Source organism: Hordeum vulgare, chromosome 2H, assembly GCF_904849725.1.
Source record: "Hordeum vulgare subsp. vulgare chromosome 2H, MorexV3_pseudomolecules_assembly, whole genome shotgun sequence".
NCBI classification, from domain to species: domain Eukaryota; kingdom Viridiplantae; phylum Streptophyta; class Magnoliopsida; order Poales; family Poaceae; genus Hordeum; species Hordeum vulgare.
In genome coordinates, this window is record NC_058519.1 from 590732906 (window position 1) to 590749680 (window position 16775).

At 45.0% G+C, this 16775-nt stretch overlaps 3 protein-coding genes across 4 annotated transcripts; 2 read left to right on the top strand and 1 right to left on the bottom strand.

Annotated features, from left to right (window-relative positions):
- Window positions 1-446: 446 nt before the first annotated feature.
- LOC123427514 (tRNA pseudouridine synthase Pus10) lies at window positions 447-5737 on the top strand. 2 transcript variants are annotated; one of them, XM_045111582.1, is made up of 15 exons: window positions 456-648; window positions 1376-1728; window positions 2112-2235; window positions 2313-2427; window positions 2528-2673; window positions 2769-2840; window positions 3299-3367; window positions 3436-3516; window positions 3580-3699; window positions 3789-3863; window positions 4034-4114; window positions 4531-4604; window positions 4725-4785; window positions 4980-5035; window positions 5268-5737. In XM_045111582.1, the coding sequence occupies exons 1-15, from the start codon at window positions 532-534 to the stop codon at window positions 5344-5346; spliced, it is 1623 nt and encodes a 540-aa protein (XP_044967517.1). In that variant the 5' UTR covers window positions 456-531; the 3' UTR covers window positions 5347-5737. The 2 variants fall into 2 exon arrangements, with proteins under 2 accessions (XP_044967518.1, XP_044967517.1); XM_045111583.1 differs by lacking the exons at window positions 4531-4604; window positions 4725-4785; window positions 4980-5035; window positions 5268-5737 and having other exon boundaries at window positions 447-648; window positions 3789-3909; window positions 4034-4118.
- A 432-nt stretch (window positions 5738-6169) lies between these two features.
- On the top strand, window positions 6170-10494 carry LOC123427512 (sucrose synthase 7-like). The gene is made up of 16 exons (XM_045111581.1): window positions 6170-6476; window positions 6568-6722; window positions 6827-7019; window positions 7113-7231; window positions 7328-7544; window positions 7628-7723; window positions 7814-7990; window positions 8072-8188; window positions 8283-8449; window positions 8547-8771; window positions 8847-9168; window positions 9312-9556; window positions 9652-9790; window positions 9893-9993; window positions 10098-10121; window positions 10244-10494. The coding sequence occupies exons 1-16, from the start codon at window positions 6240-6242 to the stop codon at window positions 10302-10304; spliced, it is 2595 nt and encodes an 864-aa protein (XP_044967516.1). The 5' UTR covers window positions 6170-6239; the 3' UTR covers window positions 10305-10494.
- A 1044-nt stretch (window positions 10495-11538) lies between these two features.
- Window positions 11539-13948, bottom strand: LOC123427515 (coiled-coil domain-containing protein 124). The gene is made up of 4 exons (XM_045111584.1): window positions 13270-13948; window positions 12324-12443; window positions 11886-11933; window positions 11539-11802 (listed from the first exon to the last, which is right to left on the bottom strand). Exons 1-3 carry the CDS (start codon window positions 13837-13839, stop codon window positions 11922-11924), a joined length of 702 nt encoding a protein of 233 aa, XP_044967519.1. The 5' UTR covers window positions 13840-13948; the 3' UTR covers window positions 11539-11802; window positions 11886-11921.
- Between the last annotated feature and the right edge of the window lie 2827 nt (window positions 13949-16775).

Here is a 16775-nt window from a genome sequence, read left to right on the forward strand (position 1 = left end):
ATCGACCTCAACATCACGCCGGGGTCCTGCAGCGGCGGCCGCCCGTCTGTCGAGATGCAAAAAAAGCATCCCGGCTGTTTTGTTGGCGAAAACCCTATTCTTTTTTGGAGGCCGGCTGTGTTGACGGCCGCTGACTGTGTTGCCGACGAAGACGTGTAGGATGGCTGTGTTGCCGGCGTGATCTAGGACCGCTTTGCATGAACTATGGGTCGTGGCTATTCGAATATTTGTGTTTCAAAATAAGGTGGACAGGATGCGCCCGCGCATTGGACGCACGACCACCGTGTCGTAGAAATGGTCCGGAGATGACCCTATTGTTCGTTCCAAACGGACAGAATCCGGACAAAACGGACGTCCGGATGGGTCGCCCGCTGGAGTTGACGTGATCAACGAGTAGAAAACCGGTGTGTACACCGCCTGCAACAGGTTCGGTTCAGCATAGTCGGGCTCGCTCGTCAGTTCTAGCGCTCCCAGTCCCAGTCCTCTGAACCAGGGGGATTAGCTAGGGTTTAACGAGCCGCAGCGACCACCATGACGGCCGCAGACGCGGCGGCGGAGTCGGACGCGGAGGCCAGGAGCATCCTCGAGCGGGCCGCGGCGGCATCCTTCCCGCCGCTCCACGCCGTCCACCACCTCCTCTCCGTCGGGGTTCGGCTCCTCACCCATCTTCCCATCTTTATCTCCCCCCCTCCCAAAAAATTACGGCAGCCTTTTGAGCTAGAAGGAAGAAATCTCGACAGTTTTATAGATTGATGTTGTTCCTAAGGAGCAACTGGACTGTAATTTCCCCTTCCGAGAACAGCTCAGTCACTTTTTTTTTCTCTGCGATGAACTTACCTACTTGAAGCAAAGTAGAAGAAACCCCAAATTCAGTCGTTCCTGACGGCCCGGCAGTTTTCGTTGGTAGATGCATTACTTCCTTGCTTTGCAAACTTTGCTGCTGAATCCTCACTAGTCTCATATTCAATGTGCAGTACTTCGTTTATCTCCCCCACTATCCGTTTTAATGCACCGATGTGCAGTTTTATAGATCCGATGAGCATTTGCCAGGAAGCAGGTTGATTGTTTAAGAAGCTTCGCTAAGATAGATGAGATTCCGAAAATTGTGTCACCCCCCTTGATTCGATCTGTGTTAATTCTTTATAGAACTAGAAGTAAGGAGGAATATAGAGAACTCTGACTGTGTTTAAGATAAAGGGAAACATAGAGAAATAGTTGTTCTTTATTGTGTATGTAGGCATGTGTGCGATGTTGACAGGACATGGAGCTTTTTCTGACCATTGGCTCTCGTCCCGTTGCATTGTTCTGCTGATCTGCCTGTTAATACATAATTCACAACTGGAGAAAAATCATCAACATTACTGTCATGTTGCAGGTTTGTGTGCGATGCATCTTTCGCATGTTTGGAGCCTTTAGCCATGCCTGCTCATGTGCGTCTCTTACGGTGTCCGTCTTGCATTCGTTTCTTGAAGAGCATGATGATTCCGCAAAAGACGGGTCTTGCTCATGTTTGTCAATGGATGAAGCATGCTGCTCTATTTGCTTTGGAATATTGCTACCCACCTGCCATCAGGATGAGGGTGTAGCACCGTTTGAAGCCATTTCTCGTATTGACATAATTACTTCAATGGTGTCTCAAGCAATACAAAGAGAGGGTTATCAAATCGGTGAGTTCTCTACAGAAATTTCAGTGCCTGCAGTTGTAGCAGCGAATGAACGTGCCATCAGGTAACCATCTCTACTTGAGAAACCCTGCTTCAGTTTTTCTGTAGCACCTTCAATTCATATATGTGACAGTGGTAATTCAAGGAGATGGCATTATATAATCTATATTAACCATATCAATAAGCTGGAAGGTTGTCCTCTCAATTGTATAGATGGTGGTATTTGACACAACCAATGTTAAAATAACCTCCAACCCTGTTCAACTAGCAAACAGTCCACAACAGTAAGCTAAATTTAGTTTTGTTGGATACTGGATAATTACAATTAAGATCATGTCTTACCTGCTCTCAAATGTGCATGTTTTTTTTTGTGTAATGTTTTTATAATATATGTGATGATTGTAAACTATTGTTCTCATAATGCGTTTTCCTTTTCCCTCCTAATAGGTTATATATGAAAGGAAAATATGGCAGTGAAAATTGGTTCAAGGACGAAATATTTACTCAACAAACCATGTCAGTGAAGGAGGCTCTGAGACTATTGATAGTACCATCGCTCGAGAAACAACTGGTAGGATCTTCTTTGATTGTCTTTTGTCTTGGAGTGTTGTACAACCAACAATTGCTTAACTAAATAAATACATACAGGGTGTTAAGCATAGTAACAATTCATTTCGAATTCGCTTAACATATACCCATGATGATGCTTCACTGAAGCTCAAAAGTTTATTGCCAAATGACAGTAATCGCAAAAGGAAAGCAGGTAAGTCCTTTGTGGTCATTTACTAACAAGGTAATTTGATCATCCTTCTAGATTTATCAGATTTTTCATTCATATGATGATTTGTCTGATGTTGTAACAGAGTCAAGAGAAGGAAATGATACTAGAAGGAACTCAACGTATGATGATAAACAGATATTAACTGAAACAGATACATTCATCCACAAGAGTCTCGAGGGTATTCAAGATCAAGAATTCTGTACTTTATTTAAGCTGCCTCCTGAAAAGGTGCCCACTGTACTATTACAGTACTGCTTCACCCCCAGAAATTGGCCTTATATTATACTGACTTTTTAGGTCAACTTACTTGATTCCCCCTTCAGGTGTTAAAACCTTGCCAACTTGTGATATCCTTCCTAAGGTCACCCATATATATTGGTGGAAGATACTTGAAGGTATGTTCAAGTAATCCTTGGTTTTATCCAGTGTGGTTCATTCATTACCAGACTGTCAATTATAGTGGAACACCACCTTTTGCTGTCAGTAAGGACTAGTTCAATGGTAACAAACTTATGAAATGCCTTCTTGATCGATAATCACTGCTTCTTGAAGAGTTACTCCATCAAGAATTACATTGTTCTGTAAACTCACTTTCCAACCTCATTAAAGGTGATTGAAAAGATTCAACTCTTAGTTATGAATATTACAAAATGTCGTGTCAGAATCAAATAGTTTTCTCTTAAAGAGGCTATACTGTACTTTTGCGCCATAATATCATTTGTATTTGCCTTGATATTTGTTTCCCTATGCTCAATATACATAAACAAACTACATGTGTGTTTGCTCTTCAGTTAAACATGTTGATATTCAAACAAGATTATGAACCCCTCGTGTTACTGATTCCCATTGCCAGCTTTCCAGAAATGTCAGTCAGTCATGTTGGATAATTGATGATGAAAGAATGGGGGAAGCATCAGTTGAGGTAAAACACGCTGCATCAGAGTCAAGTCTCACCCAACAAAGCTGAACATCACTGTACTTCTTTTGTAGGAAATAATTAAAGAGAATGTCTGTGCCATCTCCAGAGGCGATGGCTACAAGTTCCATGCTGCTGGAAGAGAAGATATCGATGTATGTTGTAGTTTGGAACTGTATCTGTTGGTACATGGTATGCTGAATGTCTTACATACACAGGTACGGATGCTTGGATCTGGTCGTCCATTTCTAATTGAAGTCTTGAATGTGCGATCAATTCCGACTGCGATTGAAATTCAACAAATCTCTGACAAGATCAATAGCTCCGAAAAGAAATATGTAAGGAATCAAATTGATGCTGAATTGAATTTGCAGGTCATAGTTGCACACAGATTGCATATGACATGCTTATGACTCGAATTTTCTAGGTCAGAGTTAGAAATCTCAAGTTGGTAGACAATGAAATATGGGCCATGATGCGTGAAGGAGAATCGGAGAAGCAGGTGCTCTATTCAATTGGTGACAGTATCATTTACCTGAAATGATAGTGTCAGTTGTTCCTATCTTTTACATTTTGCTGTCGCATCACATTACCTTATACATAGCTTTGTCTTGCAAAAAAACACAATTCTTACCTAATTATCAAGGTTTACTCTTTACTTCATGTGTGCAGAAGCAGTATGCTGCCCTCATATGGACTTCTAATCCTCTGACGGATGATGACCTGCAGAAAATTTCTGTTGTTAAGGATATGGTACAGTATATTTGCTTACTAGTAAACCAATCGAGCAAGTTTGATTCTGTTCTCTTGTTATCTTATTGGATAAGTTGGGGTTTTGCATGTGACCATGTGTCGCAGTAAGACTTTGGGTTATTTTTACCTAAGCAAGTAGTACTGCAGCAGGTAGCGGGGTATAAGCCTGTTGAGATATGAGATGAACTTTGCCAAGATTTGCTTTCGTTTTCTGTGCCGGGATCGATATTCTTTGCTAGCGTATCCATGCATTTATTAAGGCAGTTTTTTTGTCATGAGTATATATGTGATGAATTGACTGGGACTTCATCCGAGTTTATTCAACTATTTTGTGTTGATATCTTGCTACCCGGGTAGTAAGCCAACACTCCCTATGAAGTACGCATAACGGCATCTCTTTTTTGCCTCCCTTGTAGGAAATTGTGCAGAATACCCCAGTAAGGGTTCTTCATCGAAGAAGCCCGTTGGAGCGGAAACGGATTATACATTGGTGAGGGTTAAGACTGATTCGAGCTTTATGTAATCTGTTTCATTGTTCTATTTTTCATTCTTTTGAAAATCCATTTTGCATTTCATTCGTCTGAAAAATAGCAATTCATCTGTCAATCAGGATGGAGATTGAGAAAGTTGAAGGCAGCTCAAACTATTACTTGCTGCATCTATGCACTCAGGTACCATCTTGCCAATATTAGTAGGTTATTTGTCTCCATATATGTGTTGGTTATCTTTATCTGTCTAAACCCATTCCGATTTGTCCTAACTTCTGGGAAAATGCAGCATTTGCCGGATGCTTGTGTAATATCGTTATTTAGAAGCATAGAATAGTTTTATATTTCCTGTTTGATCAACTGTGATGTGTTTACAGGCAGGAACATACATTAAGGAGTTTGTGCATGGTGATCTTGGACGCACAAATCCAAGGTATCCATCCTTGTTATCTACATTTAGGTTCCTTGCCATTTATCAGGCATGTCTGGCAACCCTATTGTGCTTAAAGAAACAATGTAATGCATGTTCTACCGTGAACGTCTCCTCTCAAGCCCCATTCACCATCTTCTGTTGATAAATAAGAAGTGAATTTACATCCCTGGAGTACAATTTTATCGGTTTCTGATGAGCTTCTCTGCGCACGCTTGCGCTCTTGCTCTTGCAGTATCGGTTCCATGCTACGTTGCAGAGCCGAGATATTGCAGCTCGATGTCACCGACGTAAAGATGGACTTGCTGCAATAATATGCTGCTGCCACGTGATACCGTTCCGGGCAAGTATTATTGGTAGAGGAGGCGTGCTGATAAGCCAAGGTTCCTGCAGAAGACGTATGCCGATGGCAAGTGTGCTAAGAAGGACGAATCGATTTCCTTTTCAATCGAGCGCGTAACTTGATGTCAATTTGAGAATGTACACCAGCCAGGGGCAGCCAGCAGCAATTTCGAGAAACTGGGGTGAATTTGGGCCCCATTTCGGGTCCAATGTTTTCCCTTCTCCCAGAGCAACAATTTAGAGAAAAGTTGAGAAATTGAACCATCTGTTGTGTCGCTTTGTGTTGTTGTGCTGCTAAACAACATTCATTGAGCAGCATCACGCGGATGATAGAACAAAGAGAAAAAAAGTTGATTTGGAGAATTTACCGGGGTGAGGCTGGCACTCAGTTTCTGGTTTACTTGGGTCTTCCACTGCTTCTACTAGTTGGGTTTCTCTCTTCTTCTTTCTTATTAGGTCTGACATGTTTTTTCGAGCATCTAGTGCTAGCCTGGCCGGCTGTAGCCTGTAGGGCCGTCGACAAATACTTGGCCATCCTGCCACATCTGCTCTGCATGCATCTCCATGCCGTGGCAACACACGGAAGGAACTTTGCTTTCTGTCCTAAATAAAAAGCCAGAGATTAACCAGAAACGGAAATGTGCAAGACATCCTATGCCGCTATGCGTTTCTTCCCTGCCCCTCCCTCGCGTGTGCGCTTCCTTGGAATAACTTGTCCCCGGCGATGTGCGTGCCTTCTCCTCCCGTCCTCGACGCAGGTTTTGTTTCACGCCCTCTTCCTATAAATCGTTGCCCATCAACACCCAGACAAATCACCACAGCCCAACCACGACGTTCCTCCTTGGTTTCATTTCCCTCCCTGGCCATGGCCTCCGCCAAGCTCAGCTTCAAGAGGATGGACAGCGTCGCCGAGAGCATGCCCGACGCGCTGCGCCAGAGCCGCTACCAGATGAAAAGGTGCTTCCAGCGCTACGTGTCCCGGGGCCGGAGGCTCCTCAAGAACCAGCAGCTCATGGAGGAGCTCGACCGGTCGCTCGACGACGAGCTCGAGAAGGAGAAGCTCGTCGAGGGCTTCCTCGGCTACATCATCTGCTCCACCCAGGTCTATTTGAGCTTCAGAATTACCTAACACGTTCCATTTCTGCAGCTTCGGTATCAAAAAACTTGTGTCCTTTGTTGCATTGTGCTGGCAGGAAGCGGTGGTGCTGCCGCCGTTCGTCGCGTTCGCCGTCAGGATGAACCCCGGCATCTGGGAGTACGTCAAGGTTCACGCCGACGACCTGTCGGTCGAAGGGATCACGCCCTCCGAGTACCTCAAGTTCAAAGACACGTTATACGACGAGAAATGGTGATAACATTTGCTGATGCTATATGATACAAGCTCCACATGAGACCATGACAACACAAGCGTTAAAACTGAAAAAACAAAATGTCTGCTCGTGTGTATCTCAGGGCCAAGGACGACAACTCGCTGGAGGTTGATTTCGGCGCTCTTGACCTCTCAACGCCTCGCCTCACGCTCCCCTCCTCCATAGGGAACGGGATGCAGTTCGTCTCCAAGTTCATGTCTTCGAAGCTGAATGGCAAGCCTGAGAGCATGAAGCCGTTGCTCGACTATTTACTCGCTCTGAATTACCGCGGAGAGGTAAGGACATCAGCCGTTCAAACCACAGAAACTATCCAAATTTAACAGGCTGGTTGGACTTATATATATATATATATCCTCACAAACATGCAGAAGCTGATGGTTAACGACACAATCGACACGGTCAACAAGCTTCAGACGGCGCTGCTCCTTGCAGAAGTTTTTGTTAGCGGGCTGCCCAAATTCACACCATACTTGAAGTTTGAACAAAGGTAACATGCTGCCAAATTAAGCAGCTACAAAGTTCCTGGTGCCAAAAATGTGTAACCGCGACTAATGTTGTCTTTTTTTCTACAACGGCCTTGCAGGTTTCAGGAGTGGGGATTGGAGAAAGGATGGGGTGAGAACGCCGAAAGGTGCAAGGAGACGCTGAATTTCCTATCTGAAGTGCTCCAGGCACCGGATCCTATCAACATGGAGAAGTTCTTCAGCAGGGTTCCATCCATATTTAACATTGTTGTCTTCTCTATCCATGGCTACTTTGGGCAAGAGAAGGTTCTAGGCTTGCCAGACACCGGCGGCCAGGTATCAATATCATCAAATAGTAGGAAATGGTACTCTGATCTCAGATTATATCATACTCTGAAGGCATGGTTTCTCTGTGACAGGTTGTCTACATCCTGGATCAAGTCAGGTCCATGGAAGAGGAGCTGCTGCAAAGAATCAAGCTGCAGGGTTTGCATATAACACCAAAGATTCTTGTGGTAAAGATAATTTACGCCGCGATCCTAGCCATTCCTGCTATATCTGCCGTTTGTAAAACTGATAAACTGATGGGTATTGTTGTGCCGCAGCTAACAAGACTGATACCAGATTCCAAAGGCACAAAGTGTAATGTGGAACTCGAACCGGTTGAAAATACAAAATATTCGCACATACTACGCGTGCCGTTCAAGACTGAAGATGGGAAGGATTTGCGCCAGTGGGTTTCCCGGTTCGACATTTACCCTTACCTAGAGAGATATGCTCAGGTTTGCCAGCTACGAATTATTAATTGTCAGCACTCTTGTGTTATAGATCTTGAGTAAAATTTCATCCCTACATAATTTCAGGATGCCTCTACTAAAATTCTTGACATGCTGGAAGGCAAACCGGACTTGATCATTGGCAACTACACTGATGGCAATTTGGTGGCGTCCCTCATGTCAAGCAAACTAGGAGTCACACAGGTGAGAAAATGTTTAATCAGATAGGATTCCTCATGATTTTATTTTGCTACCAATCACAATTGGCAATGACATCCTTAAATGATTTTCCTAACAGGGAACAATTGCGCATGCTCTCGAGAAGACGAAGTATGAGGACTCAGATGTCAAGTGGAGAGAGCTGGACCAGAAGTACCACTTCTCGTGTCAATTCACTGCTGATATGTTTGCCATGAACACTACTGACTTTATCATCACTAGCACATACCAAGAAATTGCTGGAAGGTCTGTATACTGAATCATTACTGCAACTTCAGTGCACTAACAAAAAAAAATGTTTGTACTTACTCCTTGAACATTCTAACATGAAAATGTGATGCAGCAAAGAGAAGCCTGGCCAATATGAGCATCACTATGCATTCACAATGCCCGGGCTCTGTCGCTTCGCCACGGGCATCAATGTCTTTGACCCGAAGTTCAACATTGCTGCACCTGGCGCCGATCAGTCCGTCTACTTCCCCTTCACACAGAAGCAGAAGCGGCTGACGAATTTACACCCACAGATTGAGGAGTTACTGTACAGCAAGGAGGACACAGATGAACACATGTAAGCCCCTTACAAATACACATACTTTCATTCGATCAGATGAAGTCGCTAACTGCTGTGATGCTGCCAAATCAGAGGGTATCTGGCAGATAGAAGTAAGCCAATCATCTTCTCGATGGCGAGGCTGGACAAGGTGAAGAACATCACTGGACTAGTGGAGTGGTATGGGCAGAACAAGAAGGTCAGGGACCTTGTGAACCTCGTCGTCGTTGCAGGCCTCCTGAATGCTGCGCAGTCCAAGGACCGAGAAGAGATAGACGAGATCAACAAGATGCACAATTTGATTGACAAGTACCAACTGAAAGGGCAGATCCGCTGGATCAAGGCTCAGACCGACCGTGTCCGCAATGGCGAGCTGTACCGTTACATCGCAGATTCAAAGGGTGCATTTGTTCAGGTATATACAATAACCTACAAAACTAATTGCTCGATCATGATCAATACATGCCTCCATCTGAAGTGCATGCTTTGGGGTAACCAACCAGTGCATAAAAGATAAAACCTCAACTGTAGCCTCACAATGCATATCTCTGGTTTCAGCCTGCTCTCTATGAAGCATTTGGGCTAACAGTCATCGAGGCGATGAACTGCGGGCTGCCAACATTCGCAACGAACCAAGGAGGGCCGGCAGAGATCATCGTCGATGGGGTCTCAGGTTTCCACATAAACCCAATGAACGGCAGGGAGGCAGGCACCAAGATTGCAGACTTCTTCCAGAAGTGCAAGGAAGACCCAAGCTACTGGAACAAGATGTCGACTGCCGGACTTCAGCGCATCTATGAATGGTACTAGGCACCCACTCTCTCCTACTCCCACCTCATGAAATGGTTTTCCTATCACCTGGTAAGAAAATCTAACCATGTGCTGTGCATGATGGCAGCTACACATGGAAGATTTACGCAACTAAAGTGCTCAACATGGGATCAATGTATGGCTTCTGGAGGACTCTGAACAAGGAAGAGAGGGTGGCGAAACAACGCTACATGCAGATGTTCTACAACCTTCAGTACAGGAATCTGGTGAGTCTATGATCTACCATGTCTGTGGCCGATGCACAATGCAAACAAGATGATAGCAAGAGGAGGCCTGACGATCGATGATCATGTCGTGTTCTCTTTCAGGTGAAGACCGTCCCCAGAGTAGGGGAGCAGCCTCCAAGACCCGCGGCCTCGACGGGCGCGGTGGCGGAGCGTAACCAGATCGTCGCGAGGCCGAGAGAAAGGCAAGTGTGCGCACTCTTACGAAATTTACTGAGGAAAGACCCGGGAAGCAACTGACTGACCAGTGCGTTTGTTGTTTGGGAATTGGGTGCTGCTGCTGCTGCAGAAAGCCGCAGGGTCGAGTCCAAAGGTTAGTACTGTCAACTTCTTCCTTCCAGCAATGGATGAAATTATCTGCAGAACAATACAGTGATGAGGGCTAGAGTATATTAGATGCTGATCTTTGAATGTTGCCTTTGTTTATGTGCTCAGGATGATGACCAGCCTGCTCGGGCCGAAGCCGCCAACCTACGAACAGAACGGCTACAGATGAACTTTGATTGTGCTCTGGGGCAAGATGTTCGCAGCTCAATTCATTCTATTGATGGCATAGTGTGTGAAGTGATTGGTGTGGGATTTGTATACGTGTGTGGATCTTTGTTGTGTCGGTTGTTGTTTGGAAACATGTAACAAAGATCAAAAGTGCCCATGGCAACAACTGATAATATACGACGATTGGAGAACACAAGTTTCATATTTTTTAACAAACTTACATGAGATCTCAATCAAATTGTCTTGTAGTACAATGTTATCTGCTCCAATGGTAAGCACGCCAACTTACAAAATGTGAAAATAATTGCTTCTAAAGCATTTCTATACATGGAAAAGGGGAAACTCTGCTGGCCAGTAAGAATATTTACAGTTCTAGGTATTGCTGAAGAAAACAGCCAAAAAAGAATTACATATAATCAAATCCTAAAAGGAGGTAATTATAAATCAAAAGATTAACCGATCAAACACATTTTGAAGGTACATTTGCAAATATGCAATGTCACCCAGAATTTTGCCATATTTTTGGTTCATTGTGAAGGTGGACACTCGCCTCACAAGATCAACAGAATTTTGTCATATTTTTGGTTCATTGTGAAGGTGGACACTCGCCTCACAAGATCAACCGCCAGAGAGATCTCCGCCTCAATCACCCCCAACAAAAAATCATCGTCGCCTCGAGTCACCCAAGGTGAAGAGGCTAAGGTTGAACTGCCTATCTAAGGTCTAACAAACCCTCCAGGCAACAACCAACAGCACTGTCCGGATAGAGTGAACAAGCCCACTTTCCAAATCCCTTTTGTCCGGATAGGACTTTGAATAGGCTTGAATTTCACTCACTGGATCAGAGAAAAGCCAGGACTTTGAATAGGCTTGAATTTCACTCACTGGATCAGAGAAAAGCCAGGACTTTGAATAGGCTTGAATTTCACTCACTGGATCAGAGAAAAGCCCGGCATCAAGATGATCTTGCTTTAGATAGGAGAAACCATCTCTCATTATCCCCAGACCAAGTTTGATTCAAGTTTTTCATTGTCGAACAAACACCACCCAAGCGAGATGCGACAACGAGTCTTCTTAGCCACATTAAAATTGTAAAAGCTTTAATTCCCAATGCCTTTCTAGAAAAAAAAATGGTTCCAGGCGAAAGCTGCGTTGTCAATGTTTTTCATCAGCATTACTATCCACGATCGCAATGACCAGATGGAAGGCTCACAAGGATTACAAAGACATGGACAGAGAAAATGGCATAACCTATAGTAGCCATAGTTCAAATTTGCCAACTGTTCAAAACTCAAGTACCAACATGCCCCAAACATAACTAAGTACAACAGGAACTTGGACAAAATTTCTAATCAAAAGCAACTCTCAGAATATACACTGCATCGGTTTGTTGATTATTTGCCGAGAAGCTCGAGTATTTGGTTCAAGCTCTGCCCGCACATAATTTCACTCCACGGTCAAAGATACAGAGGCAGCTACAGTCCTGTTCCGTTGGATCCCTGCGTGTTAAGGCTCGTTATTGTTCCACAAACAAGGAACCGGGGTAACATGCTCCTATTTTATATTAGACACGAAAACTCACCTTAGAATCCTACCATTCGGAACTGCGAGTGCATCCTCACTCAGTTGCCTGCACATGATAATCAGTCAGAACTCAGGCTAGACAACAAACCCCTAGAGTATAGAGCCACTTCTGCTTTCCAAGTTAAATTACAGGGAAAATCCAGAATTATCACGTTGAGATTAACTGTACTAGTGGAAACTATTTTCATTAAGGATATTATAAATAAAAGTGACGCAATTGCCGATTGCCAAGGTTTGCCCCCATTCTCTTTTCTGTTCTTTATGCCGGTGATCAATAGATCACCATCAGTTCTTTGCAGACTACATTTGTGCAACATAATTTCAAAATAACATGTTATAATGCTAAAGGCAACAGACACAATGAACCAACAAAATATGGCGCACAGAGAAGAAATGTATTAAAAAAACAGTAGCATATATAAATATATGAACAAACCTTGTTCAGAGGGTTGTCTGGGGATTTCTTCCATAGCTTCCATATCATGTCTTTGTACTGTTTCAGTGTTAGGCCTGGCTTTTCTTCCTTCAGCCTAGGGAGCTCTGCCTCTTCAAATGCCTGCCATAAAGATAATTCAAAATGTACTTAAGCAACAGGTGTCTAATGACCATAAAAATTCCAACCATAGTATATGACATGAAACTAAAAGAATCATTACGTGTTACAATAAATCACATCCAATGTAGGATTTGCAAAGCAACATGGCACATAATGCAGAACACTCTTGTAAGTGACATGATTAAAACTCATCTACCAATCAGAAGTTTGTGTATGAACTTTGAACTAAGGTAATCGCAAAATCATAAGACTAATGCATTAGTACATCAATAATGCCTGTGAGACTGGCAGTGGAAATGGTAAGATGTTGCACCCAACTAGCTAATCGTCCATGTGGATTAATTTCCCCTTATGGTCCTCAGCTTACGGATTTTTATTATAAAGGTAATAAACCAATAACTACCACACAAGATACTCCACTGATTGTGTTCAGGGAGCAATTAGCTCTAGGATAGCAGATATCAACTCATTTCATCCACTCGTGAATATTATACAAATATGGTTGCTCATGTCTCTAATGGTGTTCACGGAACATCCAACAATTGCAAACGAGTAGCATAGGGCTCATGTGCACAATTAGTACCAGAAGAAGTCTCTATTGGGCATTCTCACAATTCACATCCAAACTATAATATCACTGTCAGCAGACCTAATGCGCATGGAGCAATAAAATCATACCGCGGTTTGGTTGACCTTACACTCCTTAACACAGTTGTTGTGTGTGCGTGTGTGATCATAATGTAATCATCATCAAATTTTCCTAACTTGCGCAGCAGTTCAGTAAGCAAATCTGAACTTTTGCCAAATACGTACTAAAAATGTATACCTTGAATGATGCCTTGAGGCGACGCTCAGGATGCCTGTCAGCGGGCAAGGCCGCCTCCGAGTCAACGAGCGACAAGCGCACGATGGCCTCGTCGACGCCCGAGGCCTCGATGACGGAGTCGTCCCTGTTGGTGTTGGCGACGAGGACGACGCGCTCGTACTCCTCCTCCTCGGCGGTGCGCGCGGCGCGCTTCTTGGCGGCCTCGGCCTCGCGCTCGAGGCGGAGGCGCTCCTCCTCGCGGCGGCGCACGAGCTCGGCCTCGGTGACCTTGGGGGCCGGGGCGCCGACGCGGCTGGCCTTGCGGGCGTCCGTCTTGGAGACGGCAGAGGCGACGGCGGCGGCCTCGGCCTCGGCGAGGCGGCGGTTCTCGGCCTTGCGGGCGGCGGCCTCGGCGCGCTTCTCGGCGTCCTCCTCGCGGCGGCGCGCGGCGCGGGACTTGGAGCCCTCGGCCTCGCGCCAGTACTCCTCCTCCTTGGCGCGCTCGGCGCGCTGGCGGCGGTCCGACTCCTCGGCGGAGCGGCGCTCGCGGGCGGCCTCCGCCTTGGAGTTGACGCCCATCTTCTTCGGCATCTCGAGATTTGCGGTCGAAGAATCTGGGGGAAGCCGGGGTCTGGATTTGGGATTTCAGGCTGGCTGTCTAGGGCTTGGGGTCCTCTATGCGCGAAGGAATGGCGTGTCGTCTACGCGTGTTGCTTACAATATCTGGTTCTTTTGCGTTCCAGAGCCTTCTAGATGTACTGTTACTACTATGCATACAAGATCACCGTCAACTCAAGCTTTATAAAGTTTGATCAAATTTTACAGTGAAAAATACCAACACCTTCAATATCAAACATATATAATACGAAACTATATTTCATAATGGTTCTGGATTGCTTTTACTCTGGTTCGAGGGACGATGCAAAAATATCTCCTCCAGATATCGAAGTGGGGTTCGCAACCCAAAAACATCTTGCATAGGGCTACGAAGCCTGAGATATGAAAGATGGAACCAGGGGTAAGGTTGTGAAACCGCAGCCCGTAGAATTCGAGTAAGCCACTTAAGAAGGGATGAATAGGGAATCCCACCCCACGCAGCAGGAAAGGAACGAGGCAAAGCCGCTCTCCCTCATGTGGGGGAAGGGAAGCTCTCCGCATAGGCCTTCCCATGAATGAAGGTCAAACTAGCGCGGGTGGGGGCGAAATCTGATGGAGGGAGATATCCTTCAGTTTCAAGCTCGCGCACGCGGAGATGGGAGACAGAACAACTGGCCCAGTCCCCTGGAAGGGGACCGAGGGGGTGTGAAGAAGAACTAGCCATGATTCCACGAGTGTTGGAGAGCTATAGGGTTTCTTGGTGAGGCTGAGATGCAATGGAGCCTTGAGGCTGATTTTGATCTGTTTATAAGGGGAGCTACCCCCTCTTGCTATAAAGAAGTGGTTCCATAAAAACTTGCTAAGGGTGTTCTCTTCCACAAAAATCACACGAGAATCGAGAAATATTGTTAATCTTTGTGCAGGGTTAAAAGCCATGGGCCCCGCAATGCTTCGGTAATTGTGAGCCCGTCGAAGACCAAGACCATCAATTCTTGTTCGGAAGAGACAAAGGAACTCACCTTGCAAGCCGAACACTTTGGGCGTAATCATCCGGAGACACCTACATATCGGCGTTGAAGGCTAGTTCGGGGGCTACTAAGGGAGTCCGGAATCAAGGGGTCCTCAGGGAATCAGCTTACCACGAAGAGGTCGGCCTGATGGGTTGACTCTATGATGGGTCGGGCTGTGCGATTGTCTCGTGTTCACGGAGGAGAACCCCGAAGACTGGCATGGCAACCAAGTAAAGGTAGATTAGGTCAGTTTTATCTAACCTTAGGCCCTCCCGGTAACTATATAAACTGAGGGTCCTCGTCCATGGGAGGGACAGTTCCACCTAGGGTTTAGTATATACGATCCCGAGGTATACTCTTTAATTATCATCCACGTCAATATAATCAAGCATGACGTAGGGTGTTACCTCCTCAAGAGGGCCCGGACCTGGGTAAACATTGTCTCTCCCTCTCTCCTCCAACCCATCGATCCAAGGTCTACAGTTTGGGACTCCCTACCCGAGATCTGCCTATTTTGACGCTGACACTAGTCTCAACCGAGTTTGGACCCGGGAGTAATGTGAGCATTAGTCCCGGTTCCAATGGCTAGGAGCGGACGGGGGGCACGGTCAGGATTAGTCTTGGTTCAAATGAGACATCTAGTCCCGGTAAAGCTGCTTCGTCCAGGCCGAGTCCAAGCTTTCTCTCCTCTCTGTTCCCTTCCCCAAGCTCGAGTTCATCATCCTCCATCTTTGCCAAGACTTGTCAAGATTGGCGGCACCCCATCTATCCAAGGGTTCTAAAAGGTTAGCAACTTCATCCTTTCATCTCTCATTGCTAGTTTAGCTCGTTTCATGCTCTATAAGTATAGTGATTCGTGGGTTTTAGTTTGGGAGTAACTATGTGGGAGTTTATTTGATTTATATGCAATTTGAGCTTAAATTAACTTCTTAGTTTGCATATGTGTAGATGTGGTTTACTTAGTATTGACAGTTAGCTTGTGGACTATTCTCCCATGAAAAGACTAATTTAGCCACTGTGGTAACCCCTTGGACTATAAAAGGAGGTCCATGGCTACCTTTAGAAAGGTTGACACTCTATTCATTCCACACGCGTAACTGCTGCACTCAAGCATCCTTGCAGGGCGAGTACGTCTGTGCTGTGATCATCCACATAATCCACCAAAACACAGGGTTTTATGCTCCCGAGCGGCCCGAACCTGTCTAAACCCCTGTGCACGCAACTGTCGGTGATGCTCTTTGTGCTCCCGTAATCCCCGGAGAACCGTAGCAAAAGGACCTTGCCAGTCCCATAGATCATCGAATCACCCTGACACCACGTTATTTGAGACGTGGCTCAATGGAGTAGATGCAAATATAGCAAAACATATTCAGATAGGGATATATGCACTATTTTGGGCTATATGAAACACTAGAAATGATTTGATATTTAATGGGAAAAACTTTACCAATTTTTTGCACGGTATCTTCAGATCCATTGCTTGGATCCGTACATGGTTGTTACTTAGACATGCAAATTTCATGAAGCTTTTGGTCATTGGATGCAACCGTTGGATGATAGTAGCACATGTTATCTTTTGAACCTCAGACTTTGTTACCGCGCTTTATTCAATATTATGGCTGCACGCATCATTCTAATGCAGAGGCCAGAGGCTTTGCTCTTTTTTAAAAAAAAGCAAATAACCGAGCCAAATCGTTTTTTATGTGACACTAACCTGCTCAGGTTTGATTAAAATGGTTTTGACATTTTTAGGGTTGAAATCATACCAGAATTATGTTTTTTTGGGGGGGGGGGGGGTTGTTATGGAGACATTTAGAGTGATTTGGGTTTGAAAACTATGCTTCTTTCATAGAACACACCTCTTTGTCATCCGTTCGTTGACAGTAGGCTCCATGCCACGTTGTCAGGTCTAATCAACAT

What these genes read in the sequence shown, in the direction of transcription:
- LOC123427514 (XM_045111582.1), top strand. Translation starts at nt 532, where the DNA reads ATGACGGCCGCAGACGCGGCGGCGGAGTCGGACGCGGAGGCCAGGAGC. An exon ending in CGGAAACGGATTATACATTG is followed by an intron (nt 4,605 to 4,724) that starts GTGAGGGTTAAG and finishes TCTGTCAATCAG; the next exon opens with GATGGAGATTGAGAAAGTTG. An exon ending in TGCTGCATCTATGCACTCAG is followed by an intron (nt 4,786 to 4,979) that starts GTACCATCTTGC and finishes ATGTGTTTACAG; the next exon opens with GCAGGAACATACATTAAGGA.
- LOC123427512 (XM_045111581.1), top strand. Translation starts at nt 6,240, where the DNA reads ATGGCCTCCGCCAAGCTCAGCTTCAAGAGGATGGACAGCGTCGCCGAG. An exon ending in ACATCATCTGCTCCACCCAG is followed by an intron (nt 6,477 to 6,567) that starts GTCTATTTGAGC and finishes TTGTGCTGGCAG; the next exon opens with GAAGCGGTGGTGCTGCCGCC. An exon ending in GCAAACTAGGAGTCACACAG is followed by an intron (nt 8,189 to 8,282) that starts GTGAGAAAATGT and finishes TTTTCCTAACAG; the next exon opens with GGAACAATTGCGCATGCTCT.
- LOC123427515 (XM_045111584.1), bottom strand. Translation starts at nt 13,839, where the DNA reads ATGCCGAAGAAGATGGGCGTCAACTCCAAGGCGGAGGCCGCCCGCGAG. An exon ending in GCCTCAAGGCATCATTCAAG is followed by an intron (nt 12,444 to 13,269) that starts GTATACATTTTT and finishes TCTTTATGGCAG; the next exon opens with GCATTTGAAGAGGCAGAGCT.